This window comes from Ostrinia furnacalis, unplaced genomic scaffold (genome assembly GCF_004193835.3).
Source record: "Ostrinia furnacalis isolate ACB-3 unplaced genomic scaffold, ASM419383v2 OfSCF0710, whole genome shotgun sequence".
Taxonomy (NCBI): domain Eukaryota; kingdom Metazoa; phylum Arthropoda; class Insecta; order Lepidoptera; family Crambidae; genus Ostrinia; species Ostrinia furnacalis.
In genome coordinates, this window is record NW_021130949.1 from 1,201,122 (window position 1) to 1,221,536 (window position 20,415).

The window sequence follows — 20,415 nt, forward strand, 5'->3', positions numbered from 1 at the left end:
CCTTGGGATAGGAAAATGTAGGAATCGTTTAAATAATTTTCTTTTCTAAATAAATATTTAATGGAAAATTTTGACGTCATTTTAAGAAATATATCAATAGATTTCAGGAAATTAACTCAAAAACACACTTCAACCAAAAACTACATGATTTGGAAAGTGAATGACGTATCACAGCGAATATGAGGTTTACACAAGCACATACTAATAATATTATTTAAACCAATCATTATATACTGCTCCCTAAAGACACGATTGTATATACTTCACTCAGTCTTACTCTATATACAAAATAACTGTTATGATATTTAGTGCACTTTATAATATTTTATACGTGTGCAGTGACTTTGCTATAATATAATTCATGGCTTAGCAGATTTCTTAAATGGCAATTTAAATAAATTATATCATTCAACGAATAATAACAATATCTCTTAAGTAAGATTTGATTAAAAATCTGCTATACCATAAAATTTACTTACTCGAGGAACTGTTGTTCAATATAATAATTTTGTATAGTGTATATTATAATTAACAACAACGTTTATACATATTAATATAGTAAGATTGAAACTGAACTCTATCAACTATTGTATAAGAATGATAACGATGATGTCTACTATATTATAATTTATAATAATTTACCTGTTTTCCAAGACAATCATCGGATCTATTAAATTCATTACATGAAACTAACGACTTATCTTTGCATTCACAACATATAATAAATTGTGTCTACCTTAAGTTGTCAATAGCCTACCTATCTACAAATAAAAATATTAAAAGAGCGTCATGGGAATAACCATTAAAGAAGACTTACAAAAGTCCTGATTCATTTTGGCAAATATTTAAAAAAAGAAAATGGTGGAACGAATCTGTCTGTATCAGAAATAGAACACCTAAATGGCTAAGCTGACAAAAACGGATAGAAACATTTTCACACTGATCGTTTGTTAGCCTCGTGTGACCCTCAGTCAGCAAGTATGAAAAAAACATCCACCGATGGAAGTTATTGCCTCCCTGCCCCGTTACTGGGGAATGAATGTCGACACAATTTGACATAGATGTCCGTACAATAAATTGCTCCATTTGTATTGCGACACGTGTCCTAGTGGCTAAGAGGCTTTATTAGTACAGTACAGTCGATGGCAATAACATTACGTGTTGGTATGTCAGCTGAAGTTAAGTCTCTACTTATCTTGTCTCTACAAGATCTAAAAACATCGCATTTATGGAGTTAACTATACTTAGGTGTATGTATGATTTGCCGATAGACTTTCTTCAATTGAAATAAGCAACTTTTTTGTGAAATTAAATTATCTTTTGGTTTACATTAGCGCTACCATGGTATAAGCTCTAAGCTTTCTTAGACATATAAAATGGACAGTGTGAATTTGTATGTAAATCTGATATCTTAAACATATAAGGGTATTATTGTTAAAAGCAAAATAATGAAATGGCTTCTCCTCCAATCAGCATTATCTGTAAAGACGGATAAATTATCTTAATAAATTATTATTTGAAAAACAAATGATGTGTCTGATTACTAAGATTAAAGTTACATAACTATTTATTTTACATCAAAGGAGCAATATTGTAAAGGATCTTGCAATAGATCTTAAAAAGAAAAATTATATTTAAAAACAGTAGGAATCTTTTGAGAAAAACCTTTCAATTATTATTGCTACTTGTATATACCTAATATTAACTGACCTGTGACTTGTGGAGCACCAACCCAGTTGAGATGCGTTTTCCCGCCACCCTCGTCCGTCTTTTGTTTCTCCTTATCAATCTCGTTCAGATTCGATTGGTATTTTGTTCCTGAATAAGAAATTATAATTTAGTCACAAAATAGTAATAGTTTTGAATAATATAACGGTCCACAGAAAAGCTAAAAAATCGTAATGTTCATGAGATAATATTTATTTCGTACTCGTAGTAACTAGATACTTGAATGTATTCCTAAGTCATGGATTTATAAGACTGCAAAATTATTTCAAATACTTTTAAGAGTCCAACTCATATACTAAATCTGAAATGGATCATAAAATGACCCACATGCATGCTTATGTATGAGTAGTTGAAAACTTTTTCAATAAACTTATCGTAAAAGTAAAATCACGACAAAACTACGCAAAGAAACCATCATAAACGAAAAAGAAAATCCTTAAAGATATGATAAAACTCGGTGGGTAAAGGATTCAATATGGCTAGGGTTGTTGCGGGCAGTCACCGAACAGTTATTGAAAAGTTGCGCAATATTGTCGAGTGGCCGGGCCACCCGTAAATTCGTAATGGGCGCAAAAAATAAAACACGAGCCAGCCCGCGCGCTCGCAAAAACAACCCACGGCAAAACTTACGCCCTGCCGTCGGTATCTAATGGATTTTTCAAGTTCATCGGTGCATCGCATGCTCAAATGATATGCGTCGGGGACTTTTTTCATCGTCTATCTTGATGTTGGAAGCGTATTGCAGCTTGTGCAAATGTTTTCCAATGACGTTTTCCGTTTTTAATGCTTTATTCCAGATTTTTTCAGCTGTGTGGTTTCACATGAGACTGTTTTCTTAAATCAAGTTACAAAGGACTATGTAGGTAAGTACTTAATTTTAAGTAGTAAAATGATTCGCCCCCACAATCGTCATAAGTTTTAAAATAAAGTCCAGGACCAAGTCCTTTAGGTTTAGGTTATTCAACATTGATTCAAATGTGCCTAAGAAAGTAGATAAGTTTACACAGTTTTATAGGGCAAAGTTATGCAGACGTCCGTGACGGGCGCAATAAGGAAGCGGGATGAGTGGACACACTTGTCCGTAATAGGTTGTAGCAAGATGTCGTGCGCCGCCCAAGTTCCCAATAACAGGGTAATGACGCGAGACGGCTGCGCTGGCCACATCGCCGCCGCTTATTGGCAACAACTAACAATACTTGTAATGCGGGCTCAAAATTTCTATGTCATTAGGTGACTCTGTAAAGTCCGGCAGGCAAGAAATGGGACTTGGGGTTTGCAAGATTGCGCCCTGGTAAATAGGAGGTAAAACATGAATTTTGGGTAAATATAGAGTTTCTTGATGAGCCACGTTTTCTTTAGAAAAGAGAATATTTCCTGAAACCTATTCAATGTAATAAATTGCTTTCGCGTTTTAAATTCATCAAGTTTTTCTCTTCTGTTCTGGACAGTAACAGTAGTTCCGCATGATCATATGTATTTTGTAAGGAGCCAAAATATCATTTTACCTAACTATTTTCGTATCACATCAAACAAAACGTTTAATTTCTTTTATGATGGCCATTAATTTAACCAAAATCTACGAGACAAATGTTTATCATCAGAAGCATTTAAAGAGTGTCCATAAAGTTAATAAAAACTTATTTAATTGCTCCGAATGTGAATGCATCGCGTATTATGCCACTCCATAAAACGTTTGTGTATGATTTGTTAATGTTTTATAGCGCCATAACGCCGGAGCGAGTTAACAAGGTACATGGCGACAAGCAGATCGCCGTAACTGTTTACGATCTATAAACAAATATAACGGCCACTAATAATAACTGAAACAGCAACAAACAGTGAAAACAAACTGAACGCTCTCGGGGATACAACTCGTAAAGGTAATATTATCTCTTAATAAACGAAATCGCCGACGTAAAAACGTTGTATCGTGCATTTTATCGATGTCAGTATCAGATATTAATGGACCGTCCGACCGCCGCGTTGGTAGGCATTTAATATCAGGGCGGTAATTTAGTTTGTTTGCGTGTGATTTAAGAGTTGTAATAACATCACAGTTTTATTCGTCAGACTTTGCTTTCTTTGGTAAATGTTTGTGAAACATGTTGATGTGTTATTGATCGGGCAGTCGTTTCAATTTATGATTATCTACTATATTATGTTCAGTTTAATGTCAACACGGTTTTCGTATGAAAAACTTATTTTATTTTTCTTTAAGTTCTGTAAATGATGATATAATGACATAGGTATTTAGAATGTTGATTTTTCATTATGCTCTTTCATTTCTTCTCTCGTAAAATATAAATAATATAGTTTAGGATTCTTTGCGTAATCCCCTAGCTAGGTGATCTTAGTTCTTGCCACTAGTCGTATACTATCCCATAAAAAGTACAGATAGGGGGTAAAGCAAAGGTAGAAGAGGGGTTTGAGGTTCATATCCCCCCGAAATGCCTTAGTCAATTTACCGTATTATCGAATTTACACTTTATCATCGAAATGCATACTTTTTGACTTTATTTTGATTCTCCTGAAGATAATATGATTGGCGACTGACAGTGATAAATAAACAATGTATAAACGGGACTATTCCCACCGCTGCAACTCCTATGTAGCCAGCATCTACAGCTTGACCGCCAATAAAAACCCAACCATTCAGTGATTTGTCCCGGGGGAAAGTTAAACTGTCATTGGACCCGCAACGAAATTAATCAGAAGAACATAGGAGGAGTTCGAAGTTAAGTCAACAATGTATAGTGTACAATACCTTTGTCAGAGAGAGGAGTGTCGCGCCGCGGCGGCCGGGACGGAGGCGGCACGGTCACGGCACGGGGGTCCGGGGTGGTCGTCGGAGGCGACGAGGCTGTGGACAGGATATTGTGTTTGATTCGGCATGTACATATTCGATCAATTACAAAGCTACGGATCTCCAGTCCCTTTGCTTGCGTCATCAAAGCAATTAATAAATGATTACTGAACTCAAGTGTCCTCTATCTCTACATGTGGAGGTGTAGATTTTTGTAAGTATTCATAATCTGCATATATTTTTTTAGTGGTTAAATAGTAGGTACTTGCTCATTATTTTAAATAAATAGCAGCTATTCATGACACAAACCAAAAATCATTTAAATATTATTTTAAATTTTGCTTCTTAATTCTTATAGAAGCTTGTACAGGAATATTACACAGGAATAAGCAGTAAGTCAAAGGGTTAGAGGAAGCATTAAAAGAATTGTCTCTTTTCGAAATAATTCATTGTCATTGCGGCGCGTTCTCTTGGAGCACAAAGGAGTGAAATCTTCTACTTACTTCACTAATTACATTATTTTCTCGGACTCCTGCTTTTAGTTATACATATTTGTTAGGTAGATAGGGTTTGTTCACAAATATATTATGACATTTGGTAAGACATATACTTAAGTATTTATTAAGTAGTCATTTATGATTTTGTTTGAGACCAATATTAAGTGTAAACAAAAAAAGTAAAGAATATAACTTACTGTACAATCGGATCGTTCCATCGGACTCCCCTCGTGGATTTTTCGCCACGCATTTGTAAGTGCCGTAGTCTTCACTCGTGATGTGCCTGATGAGCAGTCTCATATGGGTTTTATATGCAGGCTGACCCACAGTGTTTTCCATATGATATTTGGAGCTTTCATGTATCATGTGGCCGTCGTCTCTAGTCCAATAGTTGAGGGATGTCGGATGAGCCTCGGTGAAACATTCAAGGGTAACGTTGTAGGCTAGCGGCGCTCCAACCAATTGATGAGGAATCCACAGCATTGGAGGGACTGAAAATTATGATTTTTATGAAAAATGCTCTTGAAATTTAAAGACAAAGGATTGCCAGCAATTTATCTTAACATTGAAATTGAGTCATAAAAATATGAAATTGAACTCACAATCAACGCTAACTTTAACCCGCTTGGAGACAGTGGGAGGAACGCCATTACTAGCAATGCAGAGGTAAGCGCCCATGTCCAGCCGTGATATACGGGCCATCTCCAAAACCTCGCCTTCCCACTCGGAAACTGAAAAAGTCATATTAACGTTAGATAGCGATTGGTGGGGTGTGAAAAAGGAAAATATTTTTTGCGGCCATTAACAAAATCGACTTCTAACCGGTGTGCCCTTTGCTGATGGATATTTTTGAGTTGTCGTCGCGTTTCCACTTGATGGTGGGCTTAGGGGAGCCATTAGCGCGGCACGTCAGGGTGACGTTGGCGCCCTCTCGGACGATAACGTCGCTGGAACTCAGCGAGTCGTCGATCGTCGGCGGCACTACAAACAAAAGTTAAAGCCACTTAATTGGACGTTAAACGACACTANTGGCACTAACAACGCCGCTTGCACAGCTGAGTGTCTGTCTAGCGTAGTTGCATTTATCAGAGCTCAAGATAGAGCTGGACGAAACTACTAAGTATTGTTTTCAAGATTTGATAGTGTTTTTGCGTATCTAACATTAAACTAACTTTAAAGTAATTTATTAATAGTACGCTGTTGATTTCAGTCCGTTATTTGATTAATAAATTCGTGATTACTAAACCATTTTTGAACATATATTTTTATTTTTAACGCAATCACGCTTTCAATTCGAATAATTTACCTGCATACCAAAATGTTTATAAAATTATTCTATCAACTTGAATAATTCAGTTAAAATAATTTTGTTCAATATCAATGCCGGTTTCGTTATTCGTAAACGCATGATCGCCTCGGCAAATATAGCATGGATTGAAATCAGAGCTCTGTATATAGTACTAGCGGCCGCCCGCGACTTCGTACGCGTGAATCCTGTTTTTCCCGCTAATTCCCGTTCCCGTGGGAATTTCGGGAATTCCTTTCTTAGTGCACCTCTACGGTATCTAAGCTACGTCCCTTCCAAATTTTAAGTGCCTACGTTTAGCCGTTTAGGCTGTGCGTTGATCTGTCAGTCAGTCAGTCAGTTTCTCCTTTTATATATTTAGATATTAACAGAACTGCCCCTTTATTAGGCAAGTTGTATTTGGCTTCGTTCCCACTCAACACTGAGCTAGTTAATTAATTGACTTAATAGTAGCAAATGTTAGTCTCATAAGCTCTATCACTCTTATTTGTAAAAATAAAATGTAGGTGTAAAACCGACTCAATAGGACATTACTTTATTACCTCTCTTCTTTAGAATTTACATATGACAGAAAGTGTAAAACATTGCATTTTTTTTAGCTAATACAGACTGTCTCTACCATAACCGGTATTGTTCGTTTGTTCCCAACGGATTTTTTAAAGTATTTTTCCCAACGAGTCACTGCACCTAAACTAGTAACACTGTTACTCAAACTAGTAACAAACGGTGTGTTGTTGGTATCTATAGGTAGAGCTATAAATAAGGGAGTTAGTATGTATTACACTTACCGACAACATGTAGGTACCCAAACTGTGTCTTAGCGGTGACAGTGTTGATTTGACACATGTACCTCCCGCGGTCCTCCTCGCGCACATCCGAGATGTGCAAGAACCAGGTTCGGTGCTTGTCGTGGGTCACGCTGACCCGAGGGTTGCGCGTGATCACGTGGTTGTGTACTGTTAAGATGGCCGACTGCTCGAAGTGCATCCATGCCACCTGGAACAAGTATAGTTACTTAGGCTCAGTTGCACCACCTAACTTAAACGGTAACTAATGACTACAACCGGTGCGTTTTGTATGGAGTTTCACAGATTTATGACTTTTGTAAAGTTCAAGTAAGATGAAGAATGTTTCGAAAGACATCGCACAAAATATAGCAAGATTCCATAATTGAGTTACGTCTAATAAACTTTTTTTCAATATAAGTAAGTAGTGTTCTTTTACTAGTAGAGAAAGTGTGTTAAAGTTTATGATATGAAATTACAATATACACGCACTTTCTTTTGAATGAAACACCCCCGCTACTGCGAGGCAGACGCGGGGTGTGGAGAATGTCGTGCCTCAATGATTTCCAATCGTTTTTCCAATTGGACCAGTGACGTAACGGAAATTAAAGAAAGCAACGATTCTTCTTAAATATTTTTTCTTGCTAAATAAAAATACATTTTTCGTTTTGCTGGGTTGGAAATACGTCTTCTTAATTGCAGGTAGATGGGCACTTCAATTTCGGTTGTAAACACCGAATGGGCCGTGTTGAGTCGTTATTCTAAGACCTTTATTTAGATTAAATGCGTATAATATTACATTATGGAGGCAAAACGGGACAACGGCAAGCGAACTTGAACTTTTACGAGTCGCCATTAGTTGTTAGTGGAGGGTCGGTGGCGCGGCATCTGTGTAATTGCAGCGAGCTGCCATCGCGTCCCGCTTCGCACCAATTTCCACGGCATTAAGCGCTCAAAATACATTTCGCAGAGATTGTTACACTTCCAGCCATCTCGCCACTTTAAGCTTTTTACACGCCAATTCAAAAACGCAAACTTTCCCTTAGAATTCTAATTAGCTGCCACAAACTATAAAACAGAACGAATCAAATTCAAAGATTAGCTCAAGTCTTAAGACAATCGAGAGTTATATTGTTTGAAACTTAGCCATCTTCTACAACTCATCAAGAAATTAAGTTCGCGGTTCAAAGTAAACAATTTTAACAAAGGAAAGTTTCTGCAGCTAGTTGCGATTTTGCTCCGATAAAATGGCAGTTTGACGCACGAGAAGAAATTTTGAAGTAAAATGTTATCTTTGGCTAGAAATTAAGAAATGTGGGATGCCGAAGCCGAAAAGTTCGACGTGCATCTTTTATCTCTTAATCCAGCTTTAAGTTTGAATCATGGTAAGCGGTAGTTCTTTTATCAAGATTGCGGCGGTAATATAGGGGAAGTTTGGCTGAAACTCGTGCCGGGTCACATCTTACCTATCTTAAGTGATGCGGCTCTCAGCCGCTGTCTAATTTATAATGGACTTGAGGAAACTTCGCCCATTTTATTATGCAATGGGACGGTAACCCCTCTAATGACGGCGACCTGACTCGTCGCCGTAACCTGGGGCTCAAAGATATTAAACAAGACTTAATATTTCATCTAATTTATGTTAAAATAATCGCATGTTAATGGGTGTGTGTTAACAAATCGTAAACTTCGTTCTTGTCAAATGTATTTTACTTACTAAACATATTTTAAATGTTTTAACAATGTTTATTCTGTATTCAATCACCAATAAATAATGGTGATTGATTACAGCTAAGCTCACCTACGCTAGAATACATCTAAAAAGTAGAATGTAAAAAGTGTAAAATATATCAACTTTCGGTGTCATTGTCATTATTATCATCAGCTCATTAATTAGTATCCACTGCAGGAGCACGATTTTCTAATTTTTAAAACAGAGGTAAATGGAGGTTTCCGAAAGCGCACCGAATTTTTTATCATTACGTGCGGAGAATAATTCAAATTAGAACAAACAGTTGAAAGTCGATGACCATTTAATTATACACATGAAGGTAGCAATCAAGTCAAACTACATAATGAACAAGCGGCGCGGGCGCCGAGGCGGAGAGGCGCGGAGACGGCGGATGTAAATCCGATCTGCCTAATTGTGGCCGGCGTCTAATCTAATCCCCGTGCGGGTGTCCCTCCGCGCCGCTCATTCAATTACAGCCGCAGCTTGCTACGTCGCGTTATCGCCGACCCGCCAAGGAAGCCTAATACACTGACAATTATTAATTGATGGAAATCTCCTTCGACAAATTGCCTATTTAAATATTTAAAAAAATACTACGGTCTCGCCGCTCAAACCCATAATGCTACCCGAACTAGACTCTAAATTAAACGCAGCTCTACACTATGCTGTTAACAAGAACAGATGGTGGCATTTTGTAAAACGACCCGCGCAAGGATTTACGACGACTCCATGAGTGATCAGACCCCTAGAAGCCCGTTTCGATAGAATAATAGCTTCGTTCATTAAATTTGACTAAGATTGGAAAACAAAACCAATATTGTTTGGCAGGAAAGTATTTGAGAGGATTACTATCGACCGATAGAGCATACAAGCGCTGCTGCCAAGATTGCTCATTTTTATGAACCTCTCTTTAAGCCGTGATTCACATAGCTTACCTAAATCTGAAATTCGCTATAAATGGTTATCTCAAATCCATAAACCATAAATGATATTTTCAAACTTTGCTTTTATTGTTTTGACAGTAAAGATAAAATTAAGAGGAAATCAAATTTTGGAAGGTTAAGAGATAAACGTGAACTTAAGGGATTCTGCATGTTCGGATTCGTACGAAATATTGTGGAATGTCCCAAGTTTGGTAAAATTAGGATTATAAAATTACTTGGTCGGGGTTGGAGAAAGCGTTAAGAACTGAATTGGCCCTTTAAACGAGCTTCGATTTCTCCCAGCTGACGTTACAAGTTGGATCATCTATGAATATGACTTTGGAACTAAGTATTTTTGTGATCCAAGTAGGGACCTAATAATAATAATTCATGATTTATACTTTTTCAGCATATTATAACTCTACCTAGTTATTTAGCACTGACTTGATTTCTCTCATTTTCTTTATATAAAAACCGCGTAAATCTGCCTTTTATTTAAAAACCGCGTCTAGTATTTATTAATGGTAATATATTCATAACTACGTAAAAACCACTGCGTTAGACCAAGAGAAAACAAAATAAACGTTCATCAGAGTTGATGAAGCTAGTAAATGCAAATATGATATTAGAAATGGCGGCAGCGGCTAACTAATTTCATTCGTCTGCGGATCCTAAACGAGTTAGGGACAACGTCACTCGGCTCGTTCCTGCCGGCTGTACTGCGTCTTGGTTAATTATGCAAAATTAGATACAAATTGGACAAGTTTCCCGATGTTTAATTTGTCGCAAATTGTAATGAAACGCAGTGGTTTTTTGCAGTAAAAAAAGTGTTTATGAAGTGGATGGAAGTTTTAAATAAATACCGGACCCGTAATAGCCTAAACATAACCAAGCGTGTGCAGAGATGGAGTTGAGGCTGCTCGCGTTTTCAGAACTCTTTTGTTATTGTTTCCAGAAAAACCATGTGATTCTAGACGTTTGTATGAAGTTCCCAAAATATATTTCTGTTTACACTGCCTTCGGACAGGACTGGTTCAAACATTTCTCTATGAATCACGTTATCGCAGAAGGTAAAGTGGTGCGCAATTAGGCCAATGGTCTGCCGTTCAAAATCAGCGCGTCCCAGGGAAAGTTAGAGCGGTCTATTAACTCGTTATCATTTAACCACCTTTAATTTTGGCCCTTCTTTCTTTTTATCTTAATTGTTGAGGCATTAAGGAGGCAAAGTTGAAGTTCTGAGGCGCGGCGGGAGGAGCTGGCGTCCCTCAGGACATGCCTCGAAGGCGTCGTTTGATTTATAATGGACTCGTTGCAAACTTTGCCCATTCTGCCGCGCACCGCACCGAACCTCTTTAACGACGGACCCTATCGCCCGAAGAGATGATTCGTAGACGTGTTTAATAATATTACGACAGATTTAATTATGGAACGTTTAAGGAGCCTCATTTTACGTTAAGTGCTTGTTTGTTTCAAGTTATTTGAAGCTTCTTTGTAAGTATTGTGTTATCAAGTTGGTTGCTCCACAATATTGAACTGATGCTACAAACGCAAAGTTAGGTTGCTAGTTGTGTAATTTATTATAAAATCAGACGTTTACGGTGCTGGTTAGGCAGATTTGAATCAAAAGCATCTTTTGTTTACCAACGCTTTCAGTTCGCTTTGTGGAGTGATTTATTTATCTAAAACCGCGAGCACTCACGCTGGTATTTCACACAGAAAATGTTTGATGACAGCTTTTCACGTTTTGCGGTACAATATACTCGTATAGTAACACTACCGTGGTGTTATACTATTTTAAAATCTTGATGATTGATTTTAAATAACTTTTTGTGATTTGACATAATCTTCAATATTTTTATTAGTAGTACCTATGTTCAAGCTCATTTTACTCGTATTAGGAAATCTCACATCCAGCAAGAAGGATATAAAAGGTCGACCATGAAATATAATAATACCATGTAAACTCCAATAAAATTGCAACGACTGTCAAAAGTATTTATTTACACTTTAGACCCTGTCGTAGGTATTTTTTTTTTTGTAAGTAAGTGCTATTGGAATGCACTTGCAATTGGAGCTAGTGGAGTACTCCAATTGCAAGGCAGTGATTGATATTAGAACTGTATGATTGTTTAAGTTTTGTTAAAATCTTTTAGACTGCTAACAATGTATGATACGTAGACTATTATTATTATTCAACTCAAGAAGTAATATTTATTTTTTGCATATTTAGATGCATATTGCATTAGAACCATTTTCAATCGGTGTATAATAATACCTTACATACATGCAACATCAAACGCTCTTCCCAAAATGTGCCATTAACAAAACATCTGCAGGCGATTTCCAAGCACTTTACTTTATAGTTTCCCGCGCAGTCGAATGTGACAAAACGTAGAGTTGACGCACTAATGCAGTAGATAGCAATGAGCTAACATCTCGCACGAGACGGTTTAGCTTACTGCTGCTAAAAGCCCACTTAGAGATCTCTTCAGATTCGGATTTACGCCGAGGGCACTCCAACTTTCGCGGGATCTTCGGCCAATAACTTATTTTCTGATACGTTTACTTTTTGTATTTTTGTAACCCTGATCATTATGTTTTGACATAGAAAACAACGTTTCAAAGAGTATGAGACATTTAAGTAGGTAAAAAGTATTTTCTGACACTGTTACACATATTAATTATACCACTACCTCCTGTAATGAGGGTATCTTGGCGAATTCATTACAATTTATGTTAATGCCTGTCCAATCAACCATGAGATTAATAATATCCCCTCCCTTCATTTCTTAATATGCAGCTCTCCATTTACATATTAAGATCGATTGAAATAACAATCTGCCTTTCACAATGTTATCTCAAATATTCTCTAGCGTGTAAACATTATTGCGAAAATGAACCCTCTTTTCATAAATTGGCTGAGGTAAGCCTTCTCTTCATTAGCACGTGCAAACGCCTTAATTAAAACGCGAATCGGGATTGACTAATTCCATAATTGCGATCATTCCAGCCGCGGCCACCGAGTGGCACGGTCGGTTAGCACGCTCTTGACTCCAGTCCGTATTACGGCACGAGAAATATGCCAGTATTCGAACAGCCGGCGCACACACGCGAGTGTAACATAGCTGCGACTCGTTGCGGCATGTTATTGCAAACCCACATACGTGGTACTGCCGACTATCTGACATTTCATGCCGATGAACCGGCTACGTGCGCATACTTCCTAACATTTGCATAAAATACACAATCCATTCGCATTACAGTCATGTCTATTGCAATATCTGTCTGCCCGTCATTCCATTATATCAAATTTCATTTGCTTTCAGTATCGGGAAAAGGGTTTTCAGTAGAAATATTTATTTTTATTTAGCGTAATCGAAGCTCTGCCTAGTTGGAAAATTAGTTTTCATACCTTAATAGAAATAGAGCCGTATTCGAAAAAAAAACTATAATGCCATAATAGAGCTCGTTGTTCATCGCAATATTCCGTGAAACTCAATAATTCTGAAAAACCGTTGAAAAGGCAAATCTTTTTAAGCGATGCGGGAAACTAATGGCAGAGGCGAGGCTTTCGGGAAAATCCGCTTCTTGTTGTCAATACAGGGCAACCGTGATGGCTCCCTCAGTTAAGCCTTTATTTCAGAACACTATTTTGCCTTTTATTGCGATCGCGTCTGGGAAGATGGTTGGAAAAACTCACGTGTATACGTGGTTTTTGATGTTACGTGTTACAAAAGCTTATTGTTGAATCAAAATTGTAATGTTTGTTGTTAAAATAAGTAATAAAATAGTGGATGAGCATATTTTTCTGCACCGTTAAAATGTGATGTGACTAGATACTAGTTCCATATGTTTATATTTAAAATATTCTGTAAAATAGTAAAAATGGCATGCCTTCAATAGTGACTTAACAAACAAAGCAAATGTAAAGGATTAGAATTCAAAGCTAGTTGCTTACTACGATCGTAATCTCGTAGTAACCGTAGCTACGAGTGACGTAGTACGTAGTAGCTATGGCTGCTACGAGATTGAATGAAAATTTGAAAGTACTGTACCTAGGTTACCTATGTAAACAAATACTTAAACTGATCATAACTACAAAAAAATAACGAAGTAAACTATTTGTAACCGAATCGACCTTAAATCCAACTGCTAACTACGATAGTAGTCTTATAGTTGCTACGGCTACTACGAATTAGAATGAAGACTTAATTCTCACAAATATCATTATGTAGGTACTTAATTTAATAAAATACAAATAAAAAACAAATGTTTAAGAAAAGATGTTTAAGGTCATATAAAGCAAAGCTTGTTACAACCGAGTCATCTCATAAAGTTGCCATGTAAAACGGGCATACTCGTAGATGCACGTTTTTAAAATTCACTGCGACCCACCGTGCTTACATTTTGAACTTCTCACCTCACCAGTTGTCTTAAGAATTACGATTCCTACGTGAAATTCATATCATTGCGCATTTTGCAGAATAAAATATTCAATCCTTATTTGAACTCTATAAATAAGACCACTATTCCTACTTTTTGTATTTTCAGTTGTTTATTTTGTGATATAAAATGTATCTTGTTATCTAAAGACTGATTTACAGGGTCAGTGGTAGTCATTGACTATGCCTCTACCGATTCTTTTACTATACAGATTCCAATAATAAACCTTTCTACCGAAAGCTAATCCAATCATCACGCACAATCATTACTCTTAAAACCAAAAATGTATTCTACAAGCACGCCGCTAAGGTTCACTTTGGTGTGCTATTATTCTAGTTTTTAAACCGTCTCAGCTATGCGAGAGAGGTGCAAACTCGACGTAGGGGTTGTAAATCATATCTTTCTCCATTTATATGGACACTTTATTACGACGGCGCGTTCTAAATCAAATGATAAAATGCTTCTTATTTTATGTTTCCTTTCGCCGCTCCACGCATATTGTCGTCTACCCCATCGCGGAGTGTGTCTGCGGTCTAAGTGGCGTGCCCCCACAGACGTGATTTCGTTCGTTTTGAGCAAAAATAAAATGCTTTCAGATATTTTACGAAATTGACTATAGCTTTTTCGTTAACTGCTGTTGGAAGACGTTTGATCTATATTGGCTGCTAACTATAGAAGGGAGAGGTTTGCGGAAACTTAAACTGTGGGTTAGATTCAATGTTTCTGTGTTGAAGATCTGGTACCTTTCTTCAAGCCGGAAATTAAAGATTTTCTTACAGTGTAGTAAAAGCTTTTTTTGGGTGACGAGATGATACTAAAAATATCCCAAGTCGATAAATAAAGTTTTTAGTTTTTGGGACAAATAATTTCTAAGCTTTTGAGTTCGAGATGTGTATCTTTATATCAATGTTATTTAATTAAGGCAAAAGAAAAACGGACTTACTTTATAAGAGCCGAGGTTCTTGACGGAGCACGCCAGCCGGACGCTGCGGCCAGCCGGCACCGTCACGTTCTGAATCACGTCTGTGAACTCCGGCTCCTCCACAACTGCAACAAAATAACCTCTTTTAAACTTCATACTTTTACTTAGCATACAAGCACAAATTCTTTCTCCCGACGTTCACGGACGGCAACATATTCCAAAGACATAAATTTCGATAAATTGGGAAGATCTCTCCCCTAAACCTTATCAAGACGACAAGACTTTACAGTTATGAGGTCATTTTTGTGTCAGAATACGATTTGTAATTTTCAAATTATCAAAGCAGAACGCTTTTAAACAAATTGAGTGGGCGATAAGGAATAATGTCGTCGTTTATCAAGCTCCAAGATAGATGGCTGCCGCTCTGCTCTGCCCATTTTAAATGCGTTTGTCTTCGACTTGCCAAATTACCACTCATTGTTTTCCTTTTAAAAATTTATTTACGTATCGACTCATATTGGTAGCTATTGTTTTACTTGCTGTTCAAAATATGTTGGAATAGATGTGAGAGGATATTGTGCAGTTTGAACAGTATTGTAAATATGATGTTATCCGGGGGTGGCGTATGTAAACATTTGTCGTTTGTGAGTCGCTGTAGGTCGGAAGAGCAAATGCGGACGCAAGCGGGGAGAGCGACCGCGCGAACGCAGCGACTGAATGTTTTGAGAATAAACTCTCTCGCGACGTCTGACGATATTCCGTCCAGTTCACACTTGTTTACGTATCACCGTCTCCCTTAGACCGACACCAATAGATTTATAGATCCTGTTCGCCGAGACTAGTTTTGTGTCCAAAAAACAATATCTTTGTCTGTTTACACATTGTTAGAAAAGTAAAAGCTGTAGTATAAGTCTGTTTATTGGAAACTAGCTTTTTCCTGCGGCTTCACCCGCGTGAAATTTAGATTGTCACATATCGTCATAAATTATAGCCTATATGTTATTCTGGGTTATAAACAATAATACTGTGAAGTTTCGACAAAATCCGTTCAGTACCTCTAGTAGGAAAAACTTTCGAGTTCGTTTCGTTGCGTATTCAAAGTGTCATCGAAAAATTTTGTATGAAAAATTAAACAGCGCCCCCTATATTATAGCCGCCCTAGGGCACACATACTTTCGCATTTATAATATTAGTAAGATTGTTATATGTATATTTGGATTATTAAATTATTACTTTTAGCCAGCTACTTTATCCTGTGTTTAAACCACCTTATTACATATTATCCTATATTGTAAATTTTTCAATGCGACACCGCAGGTATGCAGTCGCAGACGACTACCTATCTCATATTTCAATTTACACATTAATAGAATATGTATGACTACAAAATCAAATTAGTCTCGTGTATAAAAACAAAAATCACATGAGCACGTCGTAATGGAAAAGGGTTGCTTATTTTCGGGTTAAAGTTCGTGGATTTCTGCAAAATTAAATACGAATGCGCAATTTTCATGTGGCAACACACGCAGCTACATCTTTCGGATTCACACTGTCCGTGTGTGACGATACTCGAGTGAAGATGAAAGCCTCGCGTTACGTGTTTGCTCACGTGATCGTATTAGCTCTAAGCACCGCTCCATTTTCTACCCGGCTGCCCTGACTCAACTGATGTAAATCGTGCATTACTATCCACAGCTCACCCTATTAGCTGTCTATGCGTTCGACTAGTCTCAACGTAGTTTTATTGATTGCNTGAAAATTTAGCGTTCAATTCATTGATTGGTGAAAATTTAGCCTTCAATTCATTGATATTATAATTTTAACATTCGAGGTAGTTTTTGTGGCTCTATTTATATACAGAAATGTTATTGTTGTAGAGCTTAGATTAGTTTCCAGTTAGTGGTTTGTACGGACTTAGAACAAACGTAAAAATATCAAACATTACATTATTAACAGCAGAGCCTTACAGATATAATTATTAATTACTTCTTAACCCATTTACACATCATTAAAATTGTATTTACCTTTGGGTTGTGGCAAAACAAGACAAGTAAGCTTAAATTGGTAATCCTAATAATGACACACAAGTACGTGCAAATGAACATTAGGTTAATAAGGAGCTCGTCTCGAACAGAAGTTCTATTTGTTTCAATAATACCCTACATTAAAATTAACAAGGGTAACGTTGGCAATAATCTTACACACCGCATGAGCGCGGCATGCAGGGGTATTTAGGGGTTAATTAAGAAACCGCAGACAGCGGGCGTGCGGGGGAGTAATCCCTTTGTCACCGATGGCAAGACGTGGCTCCGGCGTCACGACAGTACGTAACATTGTTGTGGAACCAATCTAGCGCACGTACCCACGTCTATGGAACGGCTAGCACGCTCCAGATTTTCCAGTGCTAGTGCGCCGGATGTGTTATTGTGTGGCGCCTAACGTGGGGATTAAATTCAATGTAACATGGAGATTGATTAATTTTAATTGAACATAGGTACGAGTATACTGTCTTGTGGTAGCTTATGTGAATATCCTGAATTGGGTATTGGGGTCTAAAAATAACAATCCATAGGTCGCTGGTTCATATCCGGTTCGAAGGACCATATTTGTCGGGTGTAAGTCCAACAAATTAATAAGTATGAAATAATATAAAACGTCAAAATTGGTTAAACTTGGTATATTCGTAAAATGGTTAAAAATGGTTAAATGGTATGCTGAGTACACGCGGCGATGGTAACCGAACGCGAACTAACTTAAAGATATTAAAATAATGAAAAGGTTAAAATTGGGTCAGATTGGTAAATGCTGACCGCGCGCCCGTAAGCGGGCGAGTTGAATGCACTGTACTTCGTACATCATTTTAGGCCTGAAAACAAAATGAATTATCAAGGTATCTTGAATTTCAATTATCCCATAAATAATGATAACTACTTACAGAAAATTCAAAGCCTTGTAATAAAACTTGTAAATATAGGAAGCAATATTGTTGTTTACATATTATTATTGCCAATTGCCATCAACATCGTTACGAAACACAAATGTAAAACAAACTTCCGTGTGAGACTCCATAAACCGTTTTGATTGTTTTAATCGTAATTGGACAGCAATCGAAACTCGAGTGGCAATTCTAATAACGACTGGGATTGGGTCTACTAAATATTCCGAAACTAATAATGAATGGGACCGCTTCGCCGGGCGGTCCTAACTCGAAAATAATCTCATATTAAAGCCAGAGCCCTTATGCAAATCCGAGGCGGTCACTCGGAAGTCATCAGCTCGCGGCGCGGGCCGCGCTCGCCGCACGTCGCCGCAAATTGACAGACGCCCGCTCCCCGCCAGATTGATTGTGGCGGCCCAGACACCTCGTTATAATACCTTGACGTACTTGCCTCTAACAAATAATGTATCGCTCCTTTACTATCTACCCTAAAGCTGGCTGATCTTGTTATTCGGACGTGCTAGCAATTTAGTTGTTTAGCATTTTCCTTCAAACTACACGTTTTGAAATCAACTCGTTTCAATTTAATTTCAGTTTTTATCAAAGTCTAAATTGATTTGGATTTCAAGACGCCTACTTTTTTCCGTGGGCGATTGGTGTAAAGAAGCCAATTAAGCTCCAATTAAAATGTTTTCATGATTCGTTTTTTATTTTCTATACTAAAGTTTCATGCGACGCGATATGAAAAGGCGTTGACAAGTGTGCTAATGTACCCGAAAAAAAATTTGTCATTGTATAATTCTAATCTTTTAAGGAGTTAATATTTCTAAACTAAATATCTTGTTGCTAAACTAAAACGTGAAAGATTTCTATGAGTTCATACAAAATAAGAAACTTTCTGAAAAACTTATTTGATTTGTCTGCAGCTGCAAAAGTTTTATTGGTTTTATAAAAGTTCTGAGATGAAAAACTGCACCACGTTTCGTATACAAATTGACACCTCTACAATAAAATAATCGCGTTCAGTTTCTTAGCTCTCGCCGTCACGTCGGTGCTCTTCAAACAATGGGGAATCAAGACCATTATCCGCTTGTGAGATAAAGCTAGAGTGAGGTTGTTCATTTTGTACCGGGCGCCGGCAAACGACGACACTTTTAATTCACAGCTGATTAAAACAGTTTTTAGTCCATTTAAGATGGCCACTTTTAAATGTGTAGTTTTTTACTTTAAATTTAAATAGTGGCTAGTAACTAGGGGAAGGGGGGGCATAGTGGAGTACTTAACTTCAATCGAAAAAATAAAAAGAACCAGATAAGTTACGAAGACTAGTTTTAATCGAAATGATACTACAAGTATGGTATTATAGATAACTCTAAAAAAAATTTACGAATTATTCACTATTTTGGCACAAAATAACTTTTTTTTATAGTCTATAATTTTCCGCTTTGCCCTTATCACAAGGGTAAAGTGGAATTGCACTTTGGGCAAAGTGAAAAAGGCACTTAAAAAGCGTTTATCTACTATATTTGAGCATATTGCTAATGAGGTCAATTAAATGAAATAACATAAACAACTTATTTGGTAATTAGGAACTGTTTTAGGCCATATAAAACGTTGTCCCTTACTACTGCAAGATCATATATTTTTTGCTCCAGTTTTTTTGAAAAATACTGGACGAAACCTATCAATCTTCTTCGATGCATCACCAGATTTCAAATGACAATGAAGAGTTCCAATTAGGATACCATATTTTTTGATGCCGAACTAATCGTAGTAAGACTCGCTTCCTCCATCGCTCTTCTCATTTGATCTTCTGTCCATGAGCCTTGGTTCGTTTTACTTTTGTAATAATTATGAACCATCTGAAAAAACAAATTAAATATTTCCTTGTGGGAATCATTCNATACTCTCTAATCTGTGGTCTCATCTGTGATTCGCAAGTGACATTGCTGCATTGACAGATGACAAAACGAATTATTTTCATTCATTATTTCATTCAATCATTTTATAGATGACCCACGCTGAACTGTCCCACCAAACTCAATGACAGGGGGGCGCTACCATCGTTCAACTATATGGTTTCCAACATGGCAAAAATCTGAACCAGCGATCCGGTATTGACGGTGGCGCCCCACTGTCAATGTCATCGACAGGACAGTCCAGTATTTTGGAACTATAGTTTTGTCATCTGTCAGTACAAACCTTCTTAAAGATCAAATACACTGAATTGTCCCACCCGTGACATTGACAGGGGGCGCCACCGTCAATACCGGATCGCTGGTTCTGATCTTGTTATTCGGACGTGCTAGCAATTTAGTTGTTTAGCATTTTCCTTCAA

General features: G+C 37.3%; 1 protein-coding gene across 1 annotated transcript in view; it reads right to left on the bottom strand.

The window, feature by feature from the left end:
• Window positions 1-498: 498 nt before the first annotated feature.
• LOC114349885 (lachesin) overlaps window positions 499-20,415 on the bottom strand; it is a 77,659-nt gene continuing 57,742 nt past the window's right edge. Inside the window, exons 2-9 of the mRNA XM_028300477.1 lie at window positions 15,161-15,264; window positions 7,123-7,330; window positions 5,851-6,009; window positions 5,631-5,759; window positions 5,226-5,519; window positions 4,493-4,588; window positions 1,711-1,818; window positions 499-1,479 (exon numbers count right to left, since the gene is read on the bottom strand). Of these exons, the coding sequence (XP_028156278.1) occupies window positions 1,412-1,479; window positions 1,711-1,818; window positions 4,493-4,588; window positions 5,226-5,519; window positions 5,631-5,759; window positions 5,851-6,009; window positions 7,123-7,330; window positions 15,161-15,264 (1,166 nt within the window). The 3' untranslated portion in view covers window positions 499-1,411. The remainder of the gene's footprint in view (window positions 1,480-1,710; window positions 1,819-4,492; window positions 4,589-5,225; window positions 5,520-5,630; window positions 5,760-5,850; window positions 6,010-7,122; window positions 7,331-15,160; window positions 15,265-20,415) is intronic.